The sequence below is a fragment of the Podarcis cretensis genome (genome assembly GCF_951804945.1).
Source record: "Podarcis cretensis genome assembly, chromosome: 3".
NCBI classification, from domain to species: domain Eukaryota; kingdom Metazoa; phylum Chordata; class Lepidosauria; order Squamata; family Lacertidae; genus Podarcis; species Podarcis cretensis.
The window spans coordinates 76,896,140-76,913,478 of record NC_137172.1 but is presented as its reverse complement, the minus strand read 5'-3'; the positions used below and the strand labels follow the sequence as shown (position 1 = coordinate 76,913,478).

Genomic DNA, 17,339 nt, shown 5'->3' with positions numbered 1-17,339 from the left:
AATTTCCATGCATATGTTGCTAGCTGTTATAAAAATTTGATAACTCAATGAGGGAGAGTTTTATTTTCAGATACATAGCCCATGCTGTTAAAAAAGCAGGTGTAATTAAGCAGTGTTATAATAGTGATGAATTTAGGACTCCCAATAGGAAAGCCAGCCATCAACGTCCCAGAACATGTAAAAATCTTTTGATATAAAAGGATAAATTATTCCCAACAATTCATTTTATTAGAAATGTTTGCCTTAAATGTTGGAAATAGATAATTTGTTGCTAATTTGTGAATGAAATATTGAATACATTATTCAATGCATTTGCGTAATGGTTGCTATTTTCTTCACATACCTGTAGAATAGATGCACTGTGCAGGGATGGGCTTTGGTAATATGGTGCCCTGAGTGAGGACAACATTTGGTGACCCCCAAATATTTCTTAATTTTTCAACAATTCATTTGGGGACGGTTGCTTTTTAGATCTTCTCGGTAGGTACCCGTATAAATATAGGTACTGTTGTTGTTGTCGCTGCTATTTTGCACCCCTCAGCTCAGTGCCCTGTGCGGGAGAACCGCCTGCACCACACTAAATCTGGTGCTGCACATTGGTGCACAGTGAATGACAGCCTGCTACATAAATAAGTATTATTTTGTGAAGTAGCATGTAATAATGGAAGTGGCAAAATGTTCTGCAAGCACAGTCCCTTCAGGTATCCAGGTCCCACGTATAGAATTCTTCACTGGAATATTCAGAATTGAGAAAATAGATGGTGGGTGATGCAAGTGAGAAGTTAAATACTGTGTATACACATAAACATGTCTGCATATCAGTGCTTGGGATGTGCAAGTCAATAGGTAGCTATGGTAGATAGAGGTGCCTGGAAGATACAGTATAAGGGAGAACTGTGTTTTTTTTGGCACATTATCTTCAATTTTTCTGCCCCAGGTGGTCATCAGAAGACCTTGTAACTATGAGTTTGCTTTTCTCCCCCTCTCCCTCCCAAGCTGTTTTCAGTTTGTGTCATGTCTTTTTAGATGGTACATCGGAGAGCAACAATTGCTTTTAAAAAAAAGTAATCTGGAACCCACTGGGAGTCTTTTTTTGGCTGAATAAAAGAAAAATGTGAATAAGTTTTGTCAAGACCATTCAAGGAAAAATAAGCAAGCAAGCTGGAGGGAAAGAAATTGCCAGAGTGAGCCAGAGTGCATAGAATAATAAAAAGCTGTGGTACATTTAGCTTCAGCTTGCACACTACAACTCACTCTACTTATCTAGGCTGATATGCCTAGATAGAGAGAGAAATCTATGGATCTGTAAGAATGCCCAATGTGTATGTGGTTATGTCACTTGATTACAACCATGGTGGATTTGGAGAAATCAAAATTACACATTGACTTTTCACACCAGCAACAGATCCACCTACTGTATAAGATATGTCCAGTGTGACTAGGGATGAAATAAATCCACCTAAGATTATAGTCAAACCAATATATAAGCTGTATGTCTGTCTATCTACCCCAGAATCTGTGGTACACATCACACAAAATGAAGACAACTTGGAATTTCATCGTGGCAGATGTTTCATTCTGTGTTCAGTGGTTTGCCAGGAATATTGAGAGCTACATCTCAGTATCACCCATATCAGCAAGCTGAATGGATGGATGAATGAATCTTTATTTACATCAGCCATCGGCCATAGCAATAAAACAACAATACGATATACAAAGAATAGAAATAACAAGTCAATTATATAAAATACATTTTAGGGTTTTGAATCAATAGTCAAACAGTGGATCTTTATTCTAATTGCCCCAGCTAAAAACCTTGCAACCTTTGCTGTCACCTGCTCATCTTATCAGCAAGTTGCTGTTGGCATCCATCTGTCTTGAGAAACAGTGGAGTGCACCTCCTGGGGTGAAGTCAAACCACTGTGTTTGCAGTACCCCTGGGGCGCAAGTCTGGGCAGTGTAAATGGAGACCCTGGGCTGCCCAGACAACAAGCCCCCCTCCGGCCTCACTAGTGTGGTCCAAAGGAAATACATGGGACACCAGCTTGGCTGCAGGAGTTGCTGGAAGGAGGTGTACAAGGCCATCCAATTATCTTAGGGAGTCCACTTTGGATATGTGTAGGGTTTACTGCCTTAGTCTTGTCTTCTCCCAATATATCCCACAAGGAAGCAGAGGTTTAGGATCAACAAGTAGCCTATAAAGATTTTGCATGTTTCATTTAAACTGTGCAAACCTTCTAGGCTTTCCTAACTCCATGGAGGTCCCTCAGGTGCATAAATACCACTGATTTTCCAGTTGCTTTGAGGGTCCTCCTCTAGAGGGGTTCGTCCTAGAACTTAAGGCCTTTTGGAGTGTTCTCTTCTGTTCTACCCCTTTGATGCTGATGCATACATTAGCAGCACTTTGTGAGCCAACACACCACTGGATGAGGCTGAAGGGAACCCATTTGCACATAAGCTTTCCAACACAGGGACAGGAACCCTTGCCAATATTTCAGTTTTACAAAGCTGATTCCTGGACATCTTCCATTTGCTTTTGACCCCCCCCCCCCCAATATAACTTGGTCAACAGCAATTCTGGATTCAGTCCCCTGACTGTACCATGATTATGGCAAAAGTGCTTACAAGAAAAAGAACTAAAATGTAAGTAATTGTGGAAGATAGATAGGGTCTAAAATCTTTCTTCTCTTCCTGTGGACAAACTCTTGCCTCTGTTAAGAATGTTGCTTCCATCTTGTTTCAAATAATGTTGTCAGAAAAGCTTCATGCTGTCAGGCCATCTAAAAGTTGTTCAGCATCTATCAGAAGAAAAAGAATATGAATAAATACACAGCCTTCCAGCAGAGTTACACTGGCTCAAACCCCTTGAAACCAACATACTCATGTAAGTTCAAAAGTTTAGACTAAAACCCCGAGGCTTTCACATCACTTGTGTCTGTCTAGAATTCAATTTTCACCATATTTTGTATGGTGATCTATGGAGGTTCTGTGATCGAGTGAAGGTCTCTGCTGTAGACCTCCACTTTACTTTTCTTTGTACATTGCTTTATTATTCTTTTCCAGCTGTTGTTGTCAGTTTCCAGCTTAGTTGCTGTCATCTGTACCAGTGAGAGAGAGAGTGAGAGAGAGATAAACTTGATTGGACAGACAAAGAGGTTGGTTGGCTTCCTTGATTCAAGGAATCTTTTCTCTGGCAGACATTAAAGCATCTATTTTGGCAGCATTATTAGTATTGTTTGTGGGGATTTTTCTTTCCTTCTCTGTTGTCAGTCATCTGAGGAGCACATGATTAAAATGGCGTTTGGAATAAGCTCATTTTGAAGACCTGTCGTGTTCATATTATTTCATCGGACATAGCGTCTAGAAAGAGGGATCTCACACTCCCTTCCCTTAAATTGAAGGCTTCGCCACAGAAAAAGGGGTTTCAGGCAATAATTAATGATCTGCTGCTTCATACCTCTGCTAGGAATATGACTTCATGAATTATTTATCCTTATCCAAGGCAGTAATGAATGCATTACAATGCTGCTGTTCTACCTTTGTGTGAGGAGTCCCTGCTTCAAGCAGGCTTTAAACTCACCGTGTAATTTTGTGTGATATTTAAATGCTATGCAATGGCCAATAATAAACTGTTTAGGTTACCCAGCCGGCATTACTTGTCTTTTACCTCCCGGGAGTGATTTCAAACTTCATGCTTTTGTGATACTGAATTGTGCAATGCTAGCTTTGCCTTTTCAAGAATTCATCCCATTATTTACCCAAGTACGCATCTTTCAAACTCTGCTCCAGATTTGCATCTTCATTTAGGCAGACTGATACTGCAAGGAAGGCAAGTGCCTTCCTTTTCTTGCTTCCTGTATGGTTTTTATAGGAATATCTCATAAGCAGACATTTATATTAACTCTATAGCCAGTTTCTGCCTAAGTCCAAAGCTGTTGTGAAAGTCATCACTGTTGTTGCTGTCACTGGAATTTCAGAGAGCTGCTATATTTGAAATAGTAAAGGTAAAGGGACCCCTGCCCATTAGGTCCAGTCACAGATGACTCTGGGGTTGCGGCGCTCAACTTGCTTTATTGGCCAAGGGAGCCGGCGTACAGTTTCTGGGTCATATGACCAGCATGACTAAGCCGCTTCTGGAGAACCAGAGCAGCACACAGAAACGCCGTTTCCCTTCCCGCTGGAGCGGTACCTATTTATCTACTTGCACTTTGACATGCTTTCAAACTGCTAGGTTGGCAGGAGCAGGGACCGAGCAACGAGAGCTCACCCCATCGCGGGGATTCGATCTGCCAGCCTTCTGATCGGCAAGTCCTAGGCTCTGTGGTTTAACCCACAGTGCCACCCGCGTCCCTTACTATTTGAAATAGTAGGTCCCCACTAGTTCATCACCCCCACTCCCCAAAAAAGGAGGAGAGAGAGGACAGAAGATTTTGCTCAGCGATTGGTACCAGAGTTTCAAATAGCATTGGTGGTGATTATTGTACAATTAATTTCTACCATGCCCCATCTCTAGGAATCAAGGTTTACAAACACAAAATAGGAGACGTAGAATGACCAATTAAAATTATATTTATTATAAATGAATTAATCCACCCCTCTGTGACACTAGTTGTTAACAGCTAGCTGAAACAAACAAACAAAGTCCAGAAAATACTGCGAAAACAGATCAGGATCAATGTTTCCAAATTGGTTTAAAAAAAGAACTTGGGTGCACTGTTGGACAATATGGCCGAAGTTAGATGGATGATAGACAAGTATAGCAGGTAGCCAGAATCTGAAATATATAAACCTCACAAACACTGTTGCATTAAACTCAACTGTCAGACCAGAAGTTTCCAGCAGAGCAACAAATTAACAAAAGAATGATCTGTATTTCTATGGAAACACCCAGACAAAAGGTATCATAAAAGGATTATTTTGAAAGCTATAGCCCATATTGCATTAGGATATTTTATATTTTTCTGCTTCTTAGCAGTTTTTCAGCAGTTGCAATAAAGGGATTAGGTATTTGCCAGCTTTCTTTTCTCCTCTAATACATTCTCTATACGTTTTTTTTTAATACAAAATTCTCCTTTCCCTTACTGGGACCTAAAGTGCAGGTTATACTTCCCAGCTATTAAGACATTGTTCATAATGCCTTAATAGCCAACACACACACACACACACACACACACACACACACACCCTGCCAATGGAGGAATGGGGGTGTTTGGGTGGCGACAGCGGCGTAGCGTGGGTTATCAGCACCCGGGGCAAGGCAAAGTAATTTGCGCCCCCTAACCCGGGGCAAGGCAAGTACAGTAATTTACTCTCCCAAGCAGCAGCAGCGAGGCTTCTCTTTCCCCTGCGCTCTCCCGGAGCTGCCTCTTTTCTTTCCTTTTTTCCCTTTCTCCAAGGCTTTTCGCTTTCTCTCCTTAATTGATTCCCCCTCCACACCGTGGCGTTTCCTGGCTGCTCCCCCCCTTCCCCTCTCTCTCCTTCTTGCTCTGCTTGCCTTGCCCTGCCCTGCCTGAGGGCGCCCTGAGGAGACTCCGCTCTCCTTTTTGACCAGGCAAGGTGGAAAAAAGGGGGGAAAGTCTCTTCCCGCCCCCTCGCCAGACTCCCTGCTCGGCTCGGCTCACTACCCAGGCGGCCAGTGGAGAGAGAGCCGCAATTACCATAAAGTTCCTCTCCCTCCGCTTCGCCAAGCTGTCAAAGCCCGGCAGCAGCGGCAACGGCAGCAGCAGGCGCAGCCAGACCCCCGCCAGCCAGCCCGCCCGCTCGACCGGCTTCCTCTCCTTTTTTTGCCCGCGGCAGAAGGCTTTGCTCTCCCCCGCGGTAGAAGGCTTTGCTCTCCCCCTTCTGTGACCTCCTCGCCAAGCCGAGCGAGCGCGGGCTCCCTAACCCGTGGATTTTAGTAGGGGCAGAGAGCTGCTAGTGCAAGTGCACCCCCCGCCCAAGTTGCGCCCGGTGCAGCTGGCACCCCTGGCACCCCCCACGCTACGCCACTGGGTGGCGATGAGCCCTAAAGACAACCCCGTTCTCTACCCTGCATGATGGCAATCATGTAGGATGGGCAAGAAGTGGGTGGGACTCTTTCTGTCAGTGAAAGGGACTTTTCTGTCTCTGAATACATCAGAGTGCACCAAGAAGAAATCAAATAACATAACTAGGCAGGGAACAAATAATATAACTAAGTATAAGCCTGCTTCCTGCAATCTTATGCTGAGGGTAAGGGTGAGGACAAATTTGATTTTGTTCGCATTTTGCTGCCTGATTCTCACTTCTCAAACCCAAAGATTCTTGTTGTCCTGGCTTCTTTTAGGAGGATGGGCAGTATATACATTTAATAAAAGCTTTTTTATAAAATGAACCAAAATACAGCTATCCTTTCAAATTCATACCCCTCCAAATTTTGCTTTTTTTTTTTGCAGTGCACATTTGTGAGACAGTTGTGTACCAAAATGCATATATTAGGGGATTGTTTCATAAAATCCATATATGTCAGTGAGGATAACATTAAATGTATTACATTAGGAGAAATTACTTGCAATAATGTCTGTATTAGTCAAAACTACAGCCAAAATGTTTATTAGGAGAAATTCACACTAAAACACTGAGACTAAATTTTCATGAGGGTTAAAAAATAAATAAATCGAAAATTGCTGTAGATAATTAGAAAACTGAATTTAAGATTGTAAAAAATGTGAAACAAAGAGAAGCTGAAAATGACAGATTCTTCCATCACTAGTTGATACATGTCTGTGGTATGAAAACAAACACAGTTTATCTGCAGAGTTCAAGTTTTGGGTGTGCGCTTAAAGTGTATGTGGTAGTTGGCGATATCTATGAATTGTGTCAATGTGGAGAGAAACCAGGGAACAAATATTGCAACATATTGCCGCACTGAGGAAAGTAATTGTTACATGTGAACTGGGAAATATGGCAGATGAGCTGATTAGGGATTATCTTACTGAGCAAACTATACGCCTTGCAAAAAAGAACCGGGAGGGGGAAAATAATGAGGATACAGGAGGCACAGTTCAAGTTGCAGAAAAATGCAACGAAAAGGCACATAAATGCTTACAAAGAGAATATGTATCAAAAATCACAGACCCAGAAAACACAAAGTACAAGAGAAGACATGGTTTCATTGTGGATATACATAAACTAAACTACACAGGATGCCCTGCAATTACTAAGCTCAGTGCAATCACTGAAGAAAGACTGGGCATTTGACAGAGATATGCCAGAGCAGCTAATCCAGTCAAGACATAATTATTTACTGTCATGCAATTATGGTGACAGATGTTGCTGTTCTGAGTGTGAACAGAATCAGCTCCTCGTATACTGAAGGGGGGTGGGTGGGGATGACCTATGCACAGTTAATATTTCTGCCACATCCTCAGACTGTAGGAGAAATGTTGGACTCAGCAATCTCCATCCTATTATTTTCAATCTACGTGTATTGCTTCATACATTTGCAACTCACTTGGCAAACATTGTACTTGATAAGCTATTGAGACATCCCTGTCCATGGCCATCTGCTTGTAAATGTGACTTTTGTTTTGGTATACATGTATTTTCTGTACCTGCATTTGCAAAAGCACTCCTATAATGGAAACACTTTTATATTTTTTTGGATTCATCTTCAGGAGTAGTATATGGGCAGATAGCTTGCCCTCAGCTAATCACTACAGCACTTCAAACACCAGTTTCAGTTGTGACTAAGTACCATTTTAAGAAGAAACTTTGCTGCACACATTGATTTGTCAGTCTATGAAGTTAAAGTGAGACATGACATGACACCTATTATTAAAGAAGTGACTATTTCCAGTCAGAGTCCAGGACCACTGTATTAGAGGAGCTTAAGAACTTAGTACACAAAAAGACACTTTGGAAGAGAGTGACTCATCAGAACTGGTTTCCTCTATAATCATAGCAAATAATGGAAGCATTCGCCTTTGGGTGGATTTCAGAGAGTTGAATTAAACCTTTGTGACTAACAGCTATCCATTGCCACACACAGAAGAGGTATTTGCAGAAAGCTGCGGAGCAAATATGTTTTCTGTCACTTGGAAGAATGCCAAGTGTTTCATGAAATCAGCATAGTATGTATTACATATGCTGCATAATTTGGTTTTGCATACCCACCATGCAGATGAGCTTCAACACCAAGCACTGTTTAAAGAATGATGTGATTTGGCAGGATTGGTTGATACAGGCTGAATTGCTCTCAGATGTGTGGTAAGGAGTGAGAGCATGCTTGAGCCCCCCGCAGTATTACTTAATCCTATTTTAAAAGAGAAAACGGCTTTATCCAAATGAGTGCATCGTAAGTAACCAAACAGATACCCATTTAGCAAAATATTCTGGTGGCTATGAGCCAGACTATGAATGATTTGAGCCTTTATGCGTTGCCTATGATGGCAGACTGGCTTGCAGCCTGTGTGCTAAAATAAAAAACGGTACAGATGTTTAGCGGCTCTCTCTTCCCAAATGCAACAAAATTATGCTCCCAGGTGCTTTGTGTGCATATTTTCACAAAGCTACAGTGTTCCCAGTAGTTTAAGCAACAGCATTACTGCAATTACATTTCCTTTCCGCTGCTTTCAAATCAGTTTTATGAAAATTTGCTACAGTCCCCCCCAGGACCGAAAAGGGATGGGGACAGGGTGTAAGTAGAAGAAAATGGAAACGTAGGTTTTGCGGATTCCTTCAGCTTTATATTATGCATCATTTATGCATTCCCAATAGCTCATTCCCTTGGCCTGAAATTTATAATAATGATAAGAGGTGTTATAAATGTGCTCTTTGGTCTCCCTTTAGGATCCTGTTTCTGTTCCCCAAGCACCTTAATTAAATCTAGGATAACACACATTGTCAGAAATATCTATGGGGAATGTTGAGCTATTATAATTAAGATTAAATGAATATTTAATGTCTGTATTGTATTTATATATTAGAGTAATGGCTTTCAGCATAATATATTGCTATCTATTGGTGAAAAGGGGAAAGTTGCACTGATCCAGGGGGACCACAATGGGAAAACACAGTTTTACCTTTTAGACCTAATATTTATTACTAAATGTGTGTGTGACAAAACCTGAGCAGCTGCTTCTGTCACGGAAAAGCAGCTTTCAGAGGAGCAAATCTGAAGCAGAAAATGAACCTTGTGGGGAGTTATGTCTGTGCATCTATAATCTCCCATTCCTCCAAAGAAAAACAAACTCCAGAAGAAGCGATGCAAATAGGGATAACTCCCAACTCCTGTGGTCTGTAGTGTTCTCTACACAGAACAACATTCTGGATTTGGGCACAAGTGGGTGTCCACAGGGTACAACATGTGTCTTAAGTGAATAAAGTGAGGCTCAAGTTGCCTTGGACATTTCCAGGTAGACAACAAGAGCCCTGGAATATGAAGCAAAGATTAGCGCATCTTTTCTTTGGTGTCTTCGAGTTGGAAGACGATTCTCTGCAGCGAGTCTGTGTGTGTGTGTATCTACACTACCCCATGGGCTCCTTGTGTCACCCAGATAGGGAAATCTTTCAATTTCAATTTCCCATTTTTAAAATCTAAAGTTCAGATCCCCTTATCAGTTTGCATTTTTTTTTAAGAAACAAAAACAAAAAACTGCCCTTGGGAAAATTTGTCAGCATTTAGTATGATCTTCACCTAATAGCCATGTTTTTCTTTATGCCATTTCCACTAATATAATGCACTTTTGTACGTTATTTTAACAAATACACATTTGTGCATGCTTTCCGCTATTATACCTGTTTCTATACACATTATTTGGTTGGAAAATTGCATCACAAAATTGAGAGTAGTGTGAATTTCAGTGCTTCAGTTTACTTACTGTTTCAGGAAGCACAAATTAGGTCGGTTTACATTGAAAGCCAAACTTAATTCCCTTCCCCACCCCAATCCCCTGTTTGTGCCTTCATGCTTTTTCCAAGGTATGAAAGGGCACAAGAGCCTTTAGTGGCCTTGCATCAGTTCCCTTTGAACTACTGAAAGGAAGCAAGGTTAGTGCTCTCACTGCCACTTGCTTCCCCCTGCAGTCTTAACTCCGTGGTGAAAGGAATGCCTGAAGAGGCTGAGGTCTGGACCTCAACTGAGACCTACTCCATCATGAACCAAACTAATCCTTCCAGGCTCTGCTCCATTCATGGATAACTTGGAAGGAATAATCATGTGGCCTAGAGCTTCTAGGTGGACTTCAGCATAGCTGTAAGTGGGGTATTTATGTGAGTAATGAGGTTTGCTTGCATAACAGGCCTTTCCTCTCTCCCACCTCCTCCCTCCACATGCTCCCCAACCTGCTGTTGGGTTTCCCCCCATCCTCCAGAGCAGATTTAGGATGTGGGGCACATGGGTGAATGAGGGGGGAAGCCAGTTCTATTGTACAAGCAAATCTCATTCTGCACATGCAACAATTTAGTTGCAACATGCCCTCTGGCGCCATTGCCTCTCTACCACCCATCTTAAGTACTGCCAGTGCTGGTGAAAAGGCACCAGGAACAGAAAGCATAAGACTTATGGTGTAATGCCGTCTTTCAGACTTAGGGTGTTGTCTCTGGGAGTCCCAGATTCTGGAGCTCCTGCTCAAGAGGCACTTGGCTGGCAGGGTTCCTGTCTGACTCTGGGTCAGAGCATGGGTCTAGATCCCGCACATCCCAAGGTTTGCACACTGGTCTTCCTGGTCCATTTGGTTCTTCTGTGTCAGAATCTTGGCTAGCTAGACTCTAATTACATGATTATCATCATTTTGATTCTTATTTATCACGTGTGCTTTGACTTTTGCAAACACAGAAAACATGTTTTCTATCAGCATGAACATGCCTAAAAATAGATCAGTAAATGCAGAGCAGGAAAGAGACACTTAGTTATACATCAGTAGGTATATCTCTCATTAGATATGTGCAAAAACCTCCCTAAAACATTTCACTAGTCTTATAACTCCAAGTTATATCTATCCTAGTTTAATTTGTTTTTCACTTTAGGGAAAATTTGATGGCATTGCAAATCTTTCCATGTTGTTGCATTACTAGATTATTTCTAGAAATGTTTCTGCAAGATCTTTCAAATATTATCCATGGAAAAACTGCTAACCCTTGCAAATAATTCTAATAAGGGGCTTCTGTTAGTATCTACTGCCTATCACTGGATAATGCTTTGTGTACGTGTGTGATTCGAGAAATGTGATTTTGTGCCTGAAAAGCCTGTGGGCAGAGCATAGATCTTATACCTTTTACCTGTTGTTCGGATGGGGGTAAAAACATCTGTTCCCTACCCCTACAAAATCTAATAGAAATGTCCTTGTACTGCGTCCTTCTCCAAGCTCATAGCTGGTAAAAGGTCCAGAGTTCAATCCTTAGTCTCTCAGAGTTAAAGCAGGAGTATGCCTCTGAATACCACTTGCTGAAATTGCAAGTGGACAGAGTGCTCATGTCCTTCTTGAGGGCTCATGTCCTCCTTGCAGGCTTTCCACAGGCGTGTGGATGGCTACTATGAGAGCCAGTGTGGTGTAGTGGTTAAGAGTGGTAGTCTCGTAATCTGGGGAACCGGGTTCGCGTCTCCGCTCCTCCACATGCAGCTGCTGGGTGACCTTGGGCCAGTCACACTTCCTCGAAGTCTCTCAGCCCCACTCACCTCACAGAGTGTTTGTTGTGGGGGAGGAAGGGAAAGGAGAATGTGAGCCGCTTTGAGACTCCTTAAAGGGAGTGAAAGGCGGGATATCAAATCCAAACTCTTCAAAGGTTGCTGAATTAGACAGGCCATTGGCCTAATTCAGCAGATTGTTCTTAGAAGACCTTCAAAAAAACATATGCAAGAATCCTTAGAGAGATGCAGCTAGTTAGAAAAGATATTGATGTATATACTGGGATTATGTCAAAGTACCACATGTTCATGCGTGGGAAGAGATGGCTTGGCATTAGATCTTACTATGGGCATGAGTGTGCCAGTTATGCTAGGTTTGCGCTAAATGTTACTAGTTACTAACTCATCTCAGCGGCTCTTAGAATAATTTTTGGATTAAGGTGTATATGATCTAATTAATTGGTGTTGGCTTCAGGGTGGTGAGTTTCTCAAAAACAAGACTTGCTAGATGAATCTTGTTTCTTTTCTGAAGGAGTTACAAGCCTGGTGGGTCAGGGGAATGCTGTGGATGTAGTGTATCTTGATTTCAGTAAGGCTTTGGACAAGGGCCCCCATGATATTCTTGTAGAGAAGCTGGTAAAAGGTGGGCTGCGTGAGGTAACTGTTAAGTAGATTTGTTGCTTGACTGAACCCAAAGTGCTGAACCACACTGTTGACTCAGGCTAAACTTGTGATCTACTAAGACCCCTAGATCCTTTTCCCATGTGCTACTGGAAAGCCAGGTATCTCCCATGTCATATTTGTGTAGCTGGTTCTTCCTGCCTAAGTGTAGAACTTCACATTTTCTCCCTAAACATGGGACAAAACATGAATCCGTGTAGCAGTTGTAACCCCTAGACCAGGCATAGGCAAACTCGGCCCTCCAGATGTTTTGGGACTACAACTCCCATCATCCCTAGCTAACAGGACCAGTTGTCAGGGATGATAGGAGTTGTAGTCCCAAAACATCTGGAGGGTTGAGTTTGCCTATGCCTCCCTAGACAGCCACCTTTAGCTTCCATTTACAATGTTACAAGTGCTCTGGGTTCCTGAATGGTTATAGAGAATAGGTAGTGCTGGGTTTTACAGAGTGACTAGAGCCTGTTGATGACCACCTCTCTGCATACTTGCTGCCCTGCTGTCACATGACGGGTTTTTAAGCAAATATTGCTGCTTCCATCCAAAGTCTCAGCATGAAAAGTGCTTATGTCAGTGATTACGCTCTGCCAAAAATAAAACCCTTCTTTGCTCACATTATTAATTCATATAATTTGTAAAAATGCCGACTCTCAGGGCACTGCTGCCCAAAAGCCCTCAACAACAATATCTCATTAAAATTAAGAACAAACCCTCTACATAATAAATGGTCTTTCAAGACTAGTCAGATGGGAAGAGGTGGGGTGGAAGATTGGCATTGCACGCTGACTTGAGGTAGCAGAACGCTCTTTGCTGATAGAATTGCAGAGGCCACAATTTAAAAAGCCTTTGGGCATACACCTACACAACTACACAGGGAACACCTGTGTTCCTATTAGGCAGAGCAAGGCAGCAGGTTGTGAGTGGACTTAGCTGTGTGTGCTGTGCAGCCAGCTCCGTGCCCCCTAAGCTAGCCTGCCCTCCTTATTTCAGTGAAGGGTGCTATTTGAAATAAGATCCAGCCAGCAGTCTGGTCACCTTCTATACATGAAATAGTGGGAGATCCCCTCTTCTCTGTGTCTCAGGCAGCAAAATGCCTTAAGCCAGCCCAAATTCCTCATACTGCACTGTGAGAAAGAACAAATCAAGGAAAAATCCAATTGAGAAAGTGCAGTGTCTCTATGGAAAGGGGGTGGGGAGGACAGACGACAGTGTCAGATTGGGAGAAGTTTAGAGTGATGACATGCTTTTCACACATTACTGGGTGCTTGAGGCTCCAGATTAGAGTTTCTAAGACCTGTTCTCCTACAAGTTTATTGGCAAAGAATGCCATTCCTATGATATATCGCATGTCAAGAAGTGAAAGAAACAGTGGGTAGCAATATTTATATGAAAATGCAAGTATTACGTAGGCAAGTTTCAAATCTATATACTCAAGTCTTGAATTGGTCACATTTATGTAGCCAAAACAACACCCATGCATGAGAGAGTTTTCAGCAGATTAAAGGGAATGTGTGTGTGAGAGAGAGCCACAGCCAAATTTTGTGGCCCATCGGCCACAAAATACGGATTCACATTTGAGAGGGGGCAGAAATGGGAAACCGTATAGAAATGGAAAGGTTTTATCTGGGATAGGAGGAGGGAGAGGCACATAAATATAAAAAAGGGGAATGATAAAATCTCAGTGTCTAAATAGGCCATTTCCTAGTTCAAACTGTGAACTTTCTTTAAATGTCCCCAGATATGGAAGTTCGTCCGTCCATTATTCAGTGGGGGGCTTTGTGGGCGGGCCCCAGGCCCCCCTGGTAAACCAAGTCTTTTGCAGGCCGGATCGCCTTCCTGCCACAACTGGGCCAATGGCAGCAGGTGTTAGTGGGCATTCCCCTGGGTGCAGGAACAGCTGACCAATTGCATCCCTCGGTGCCATGCCCAGGGGAAGTTTAAATGCCCGGCCTGCATGGCCATTAGCCATTCTCTCCCCCTGCCTTTGATCCCAAAACCAATACGCCATGTGTTGTCTAGTTATTTGCACTTTAGGGAGCAGGCTGGTCACGTGGCCTCAGTACGCAAGTGAGAGTTGCTTATAGAAACCAGTGCAGAAATTCAAGATTTACTGCAGCTGGTATTGGGCATTATTGTGTCCATCCTATCCCACTTGCCCCTTAAACCCTCACAACAGAACAAGGACCAACCATACTCAGTGGTGACTGAGTGCTGACTGTGGAGGGTTTTTTAGGGGATGGGGGTGAAATAGAGTGGTGCCTGCCCTGTGGAACATCCTGCCATCAGATGTCAAAGAAATTAACAACTATCTGACTTTTAGAAGACATCTGAAGGCAGCCCTGTTTAGGGAAGCTTTTAATATCTGATGAATTATTGTATTTTAATGTTTTGTTGGAAGCCGACCAGAGTGGCTGGGGAAACCCAGCCAGATGGGCAGGGTATAAATAATGTATTATTGTTATTGTTGTTGTTGAAACATTTTTTCAGAGGGCCCCACTTATAACTATGAAACAGGATGAAGCCTTTGCGAGTGTGACTCATTAACCGGTGTGTTCCCTCTTGCAGGGTCCCCCTACAGAGACAAAATAACCATCGCAATTCTCCACCTGCAAGAAGAAGGCAAGCTCCACATGATGAAGGAGAAGTGGTGGCGTGGCAATGGTTGCCCGGAAGAGGAGAGCAAGGATGCAAGTGCCCTTGGAGTACAAAACATTGGTGGCATCTTCATCGTATTGGCAGCAGGATTGGTTCTCTCCGTCTTTGTGGCAGTGGGGGAGTTTTTGTACAAATCCAAAAAAAATGCCCAGTTGGAAAAGGTAAATATTGTCCTTTTCGCCATTAATTCTACCATGATGATATACTCGTAGCCCTCTGGGCAACCAACTGAAAAGCCATTCTGATGTCTTTAATAGTCTAGCACACGTCATTGAAGTTCGTAGTGAATGAGCACTGGAGCTGTCATCTTTATACAACTTTTAATTTGTCTTCAATATTTTTAATTGTAGCCAGCTTTCAGGACAAGTGACTATTTCTCCTCTTATTCAAGCTTGAAAAAAGACACCTTTTTGCTCCTGGAAGTTCACTGCAGTTAATTTTATGGATGAAGAAGAAAGCGAAATCTGTAATGGGAAACAATTAACCTTCTACAGATAGATCTGGGTTTTAAGTGGCACAACCTGCTTTCAGTCCAAAGTCAGAAGTCTAGAAAAATTCTTTCTATATGTCCTTTCTGGAAGATGTTTACTCTTCAAACTAATGGTGGTAGCATCTGGAAAAGCATTTAGATCAATATATGAAGGATTTACTACTGATTATGATTTTATACCTTGTAACTCGGACACATTCCAGTTTTAAAACTCAGAATGTTGAACTTACTCTATACTGGATCGACAAGTGGATGGATGACCACTTTTTGAAACATAAGCATCCATATAATTTATGTTTTAATAATATTTATGTGCATATATGTAATATATAACTCTGAGCTAAATTATGTCATCTGTTTTTATGCCTTACTTTGAATATACATTTTTACCACTTGGATAAAATATGTCATGCATAATTGAGGAGCTTGTGACTTCCTTACATTCCCATTTTTAAAACTATTACTTTTATTCAAATTGGTAGTAAATCCAAGAACTGTACGTGTTTAGATTTTTGCCCCTTTTTCAGATGCTATGGATAATATACATAACTATTTTTAATAGTTTTGGGACTTCTGAATTTGCACTGATATAGGGTGCTTCCAGATGGCAATTTATTGTGAAATCAGTGTTGCTCATGCATGCAAGGTTTTTTTTTGTAGAATCCAGACCATGACATCAGAATGCCAACCCACCCTATGGTTTTTTTGCCTTACATTTGATTCAGAAGTCTTCTTCCCACAGAAAATCTAATAAGTAAAAATAATTTGATATAAGCAAATAATAATAATAATAATACCCCGCCCATCTGGCTGCCTTACGAACTTCCCAATACAGGGCTGCCTTCAGATGTCTTCTAAAAGCTATGTAGTTATTTCTCTTTGACATCCGAAGGAAGATGGCCCCACTACCAAGAAGTCAAGGCTGTTTTGGGAGCTGATTACCATTTGGTTCTCAAACGCCTTGGTTCCCAAACGCCTAGGATTCCAAACACTGAAAACCTGGAAGTGTTCCGGTTTTCAAACTTTTTTTGGAAGCCGAACATCTGAAGTGGCTGTCGTCTATTGTTTCCGGGGCACCTGCACCAATCAGAAGCCGTGCCTTAGTTTTCAAACATTTCGGAAATCAAACGGACTTCCGGAACGAATTAAGTTCGAGAACCAAGGTACCACTGTAGTATTATTTTTTGAGGGGAGGAGGTTATTTATCACATGGGTGGGGTTGTTTCAATGGGTGGTATTTAATGCACAATATGTTGTTTCCAACAATCCAAATGAATCAAGTGTCCCTTGCTCCACTCATTACCACATGGGGAAGGCATGCTTGAATTTCAATAACCATTAGGAAAAGCTGTTAGGTCAAGGTCTTCACACAGTACATGTAGATGAATTACCTCAGAGACTGTCATCATGCAGCATACATTGGGGTGATGATAATAATACATTGGAATGAGAATAATAAATTATTAATACTAATTAATAATAATTAGCAATAATTATATAATGCAGAGGACATTTTCAAAACCTCTTAACACTTTTGTGTAAGACTTGGTCAGGTAAAACAGTATTATTATTATTAATCCCTTCCCCCCAAAAAACCTCCTCACCTTCCTCATTGTGAAGCATGATAAATAAGGCTGGTAACATTTATTCTTGCACACTTCCTGGATTTTTTTGTTAAGGTGCATGCACACAATACAAATATATCTGTGAATGCCCGGAACAGGAATAACAAGGCAAGGGAGAGGAGGTACTTAGGGGAGAGGGGATACCTCCAGATACATTCTATTAAACTCCACTCACTGGTCTGGATGGCAAGTAGCAGGCTAACAATACATATCTATGACTGTAAAAATGAGAATGTGTGGAAGCTGTCTTGGTTACAGCATGGTGCTGATAACATAAGGGTTGCAGGTTTGAGCCTTGTATGGGACA

The 17,339-nt window shown here is 42.0% G+C and overlaps 1 protein-coding gene across 3 annotated transcripts in view; it reads left to right on the top strand.

Moving 5' to 3' along the window:
* GRIK2 (glutamate ionotropic receptor kainate type subunit 2) overlaps positions 1-17,339 on the top strand; it is a 455,416-nt gene that overhangs the window by 418,060 nt on the left and 20,017 nt on the right. For 2 of the 3 annotated variants that reach the window (XM_079971607.1, XM_079971606.1), the window contains exon 16: positions 14,828-15,078. In XM_079971607.1, the coding sequence (XP_079827733.1) occupies positions 14,828-15,078 (251 nt within the window). Of the gene's footprint in view, positions 1-14,827; positions 15,079-15,267; positions 16,215-17,339 lie in introns of those variants that run through there. The other variant, XM_079971608.1, reaches the window with a different exon arrangement.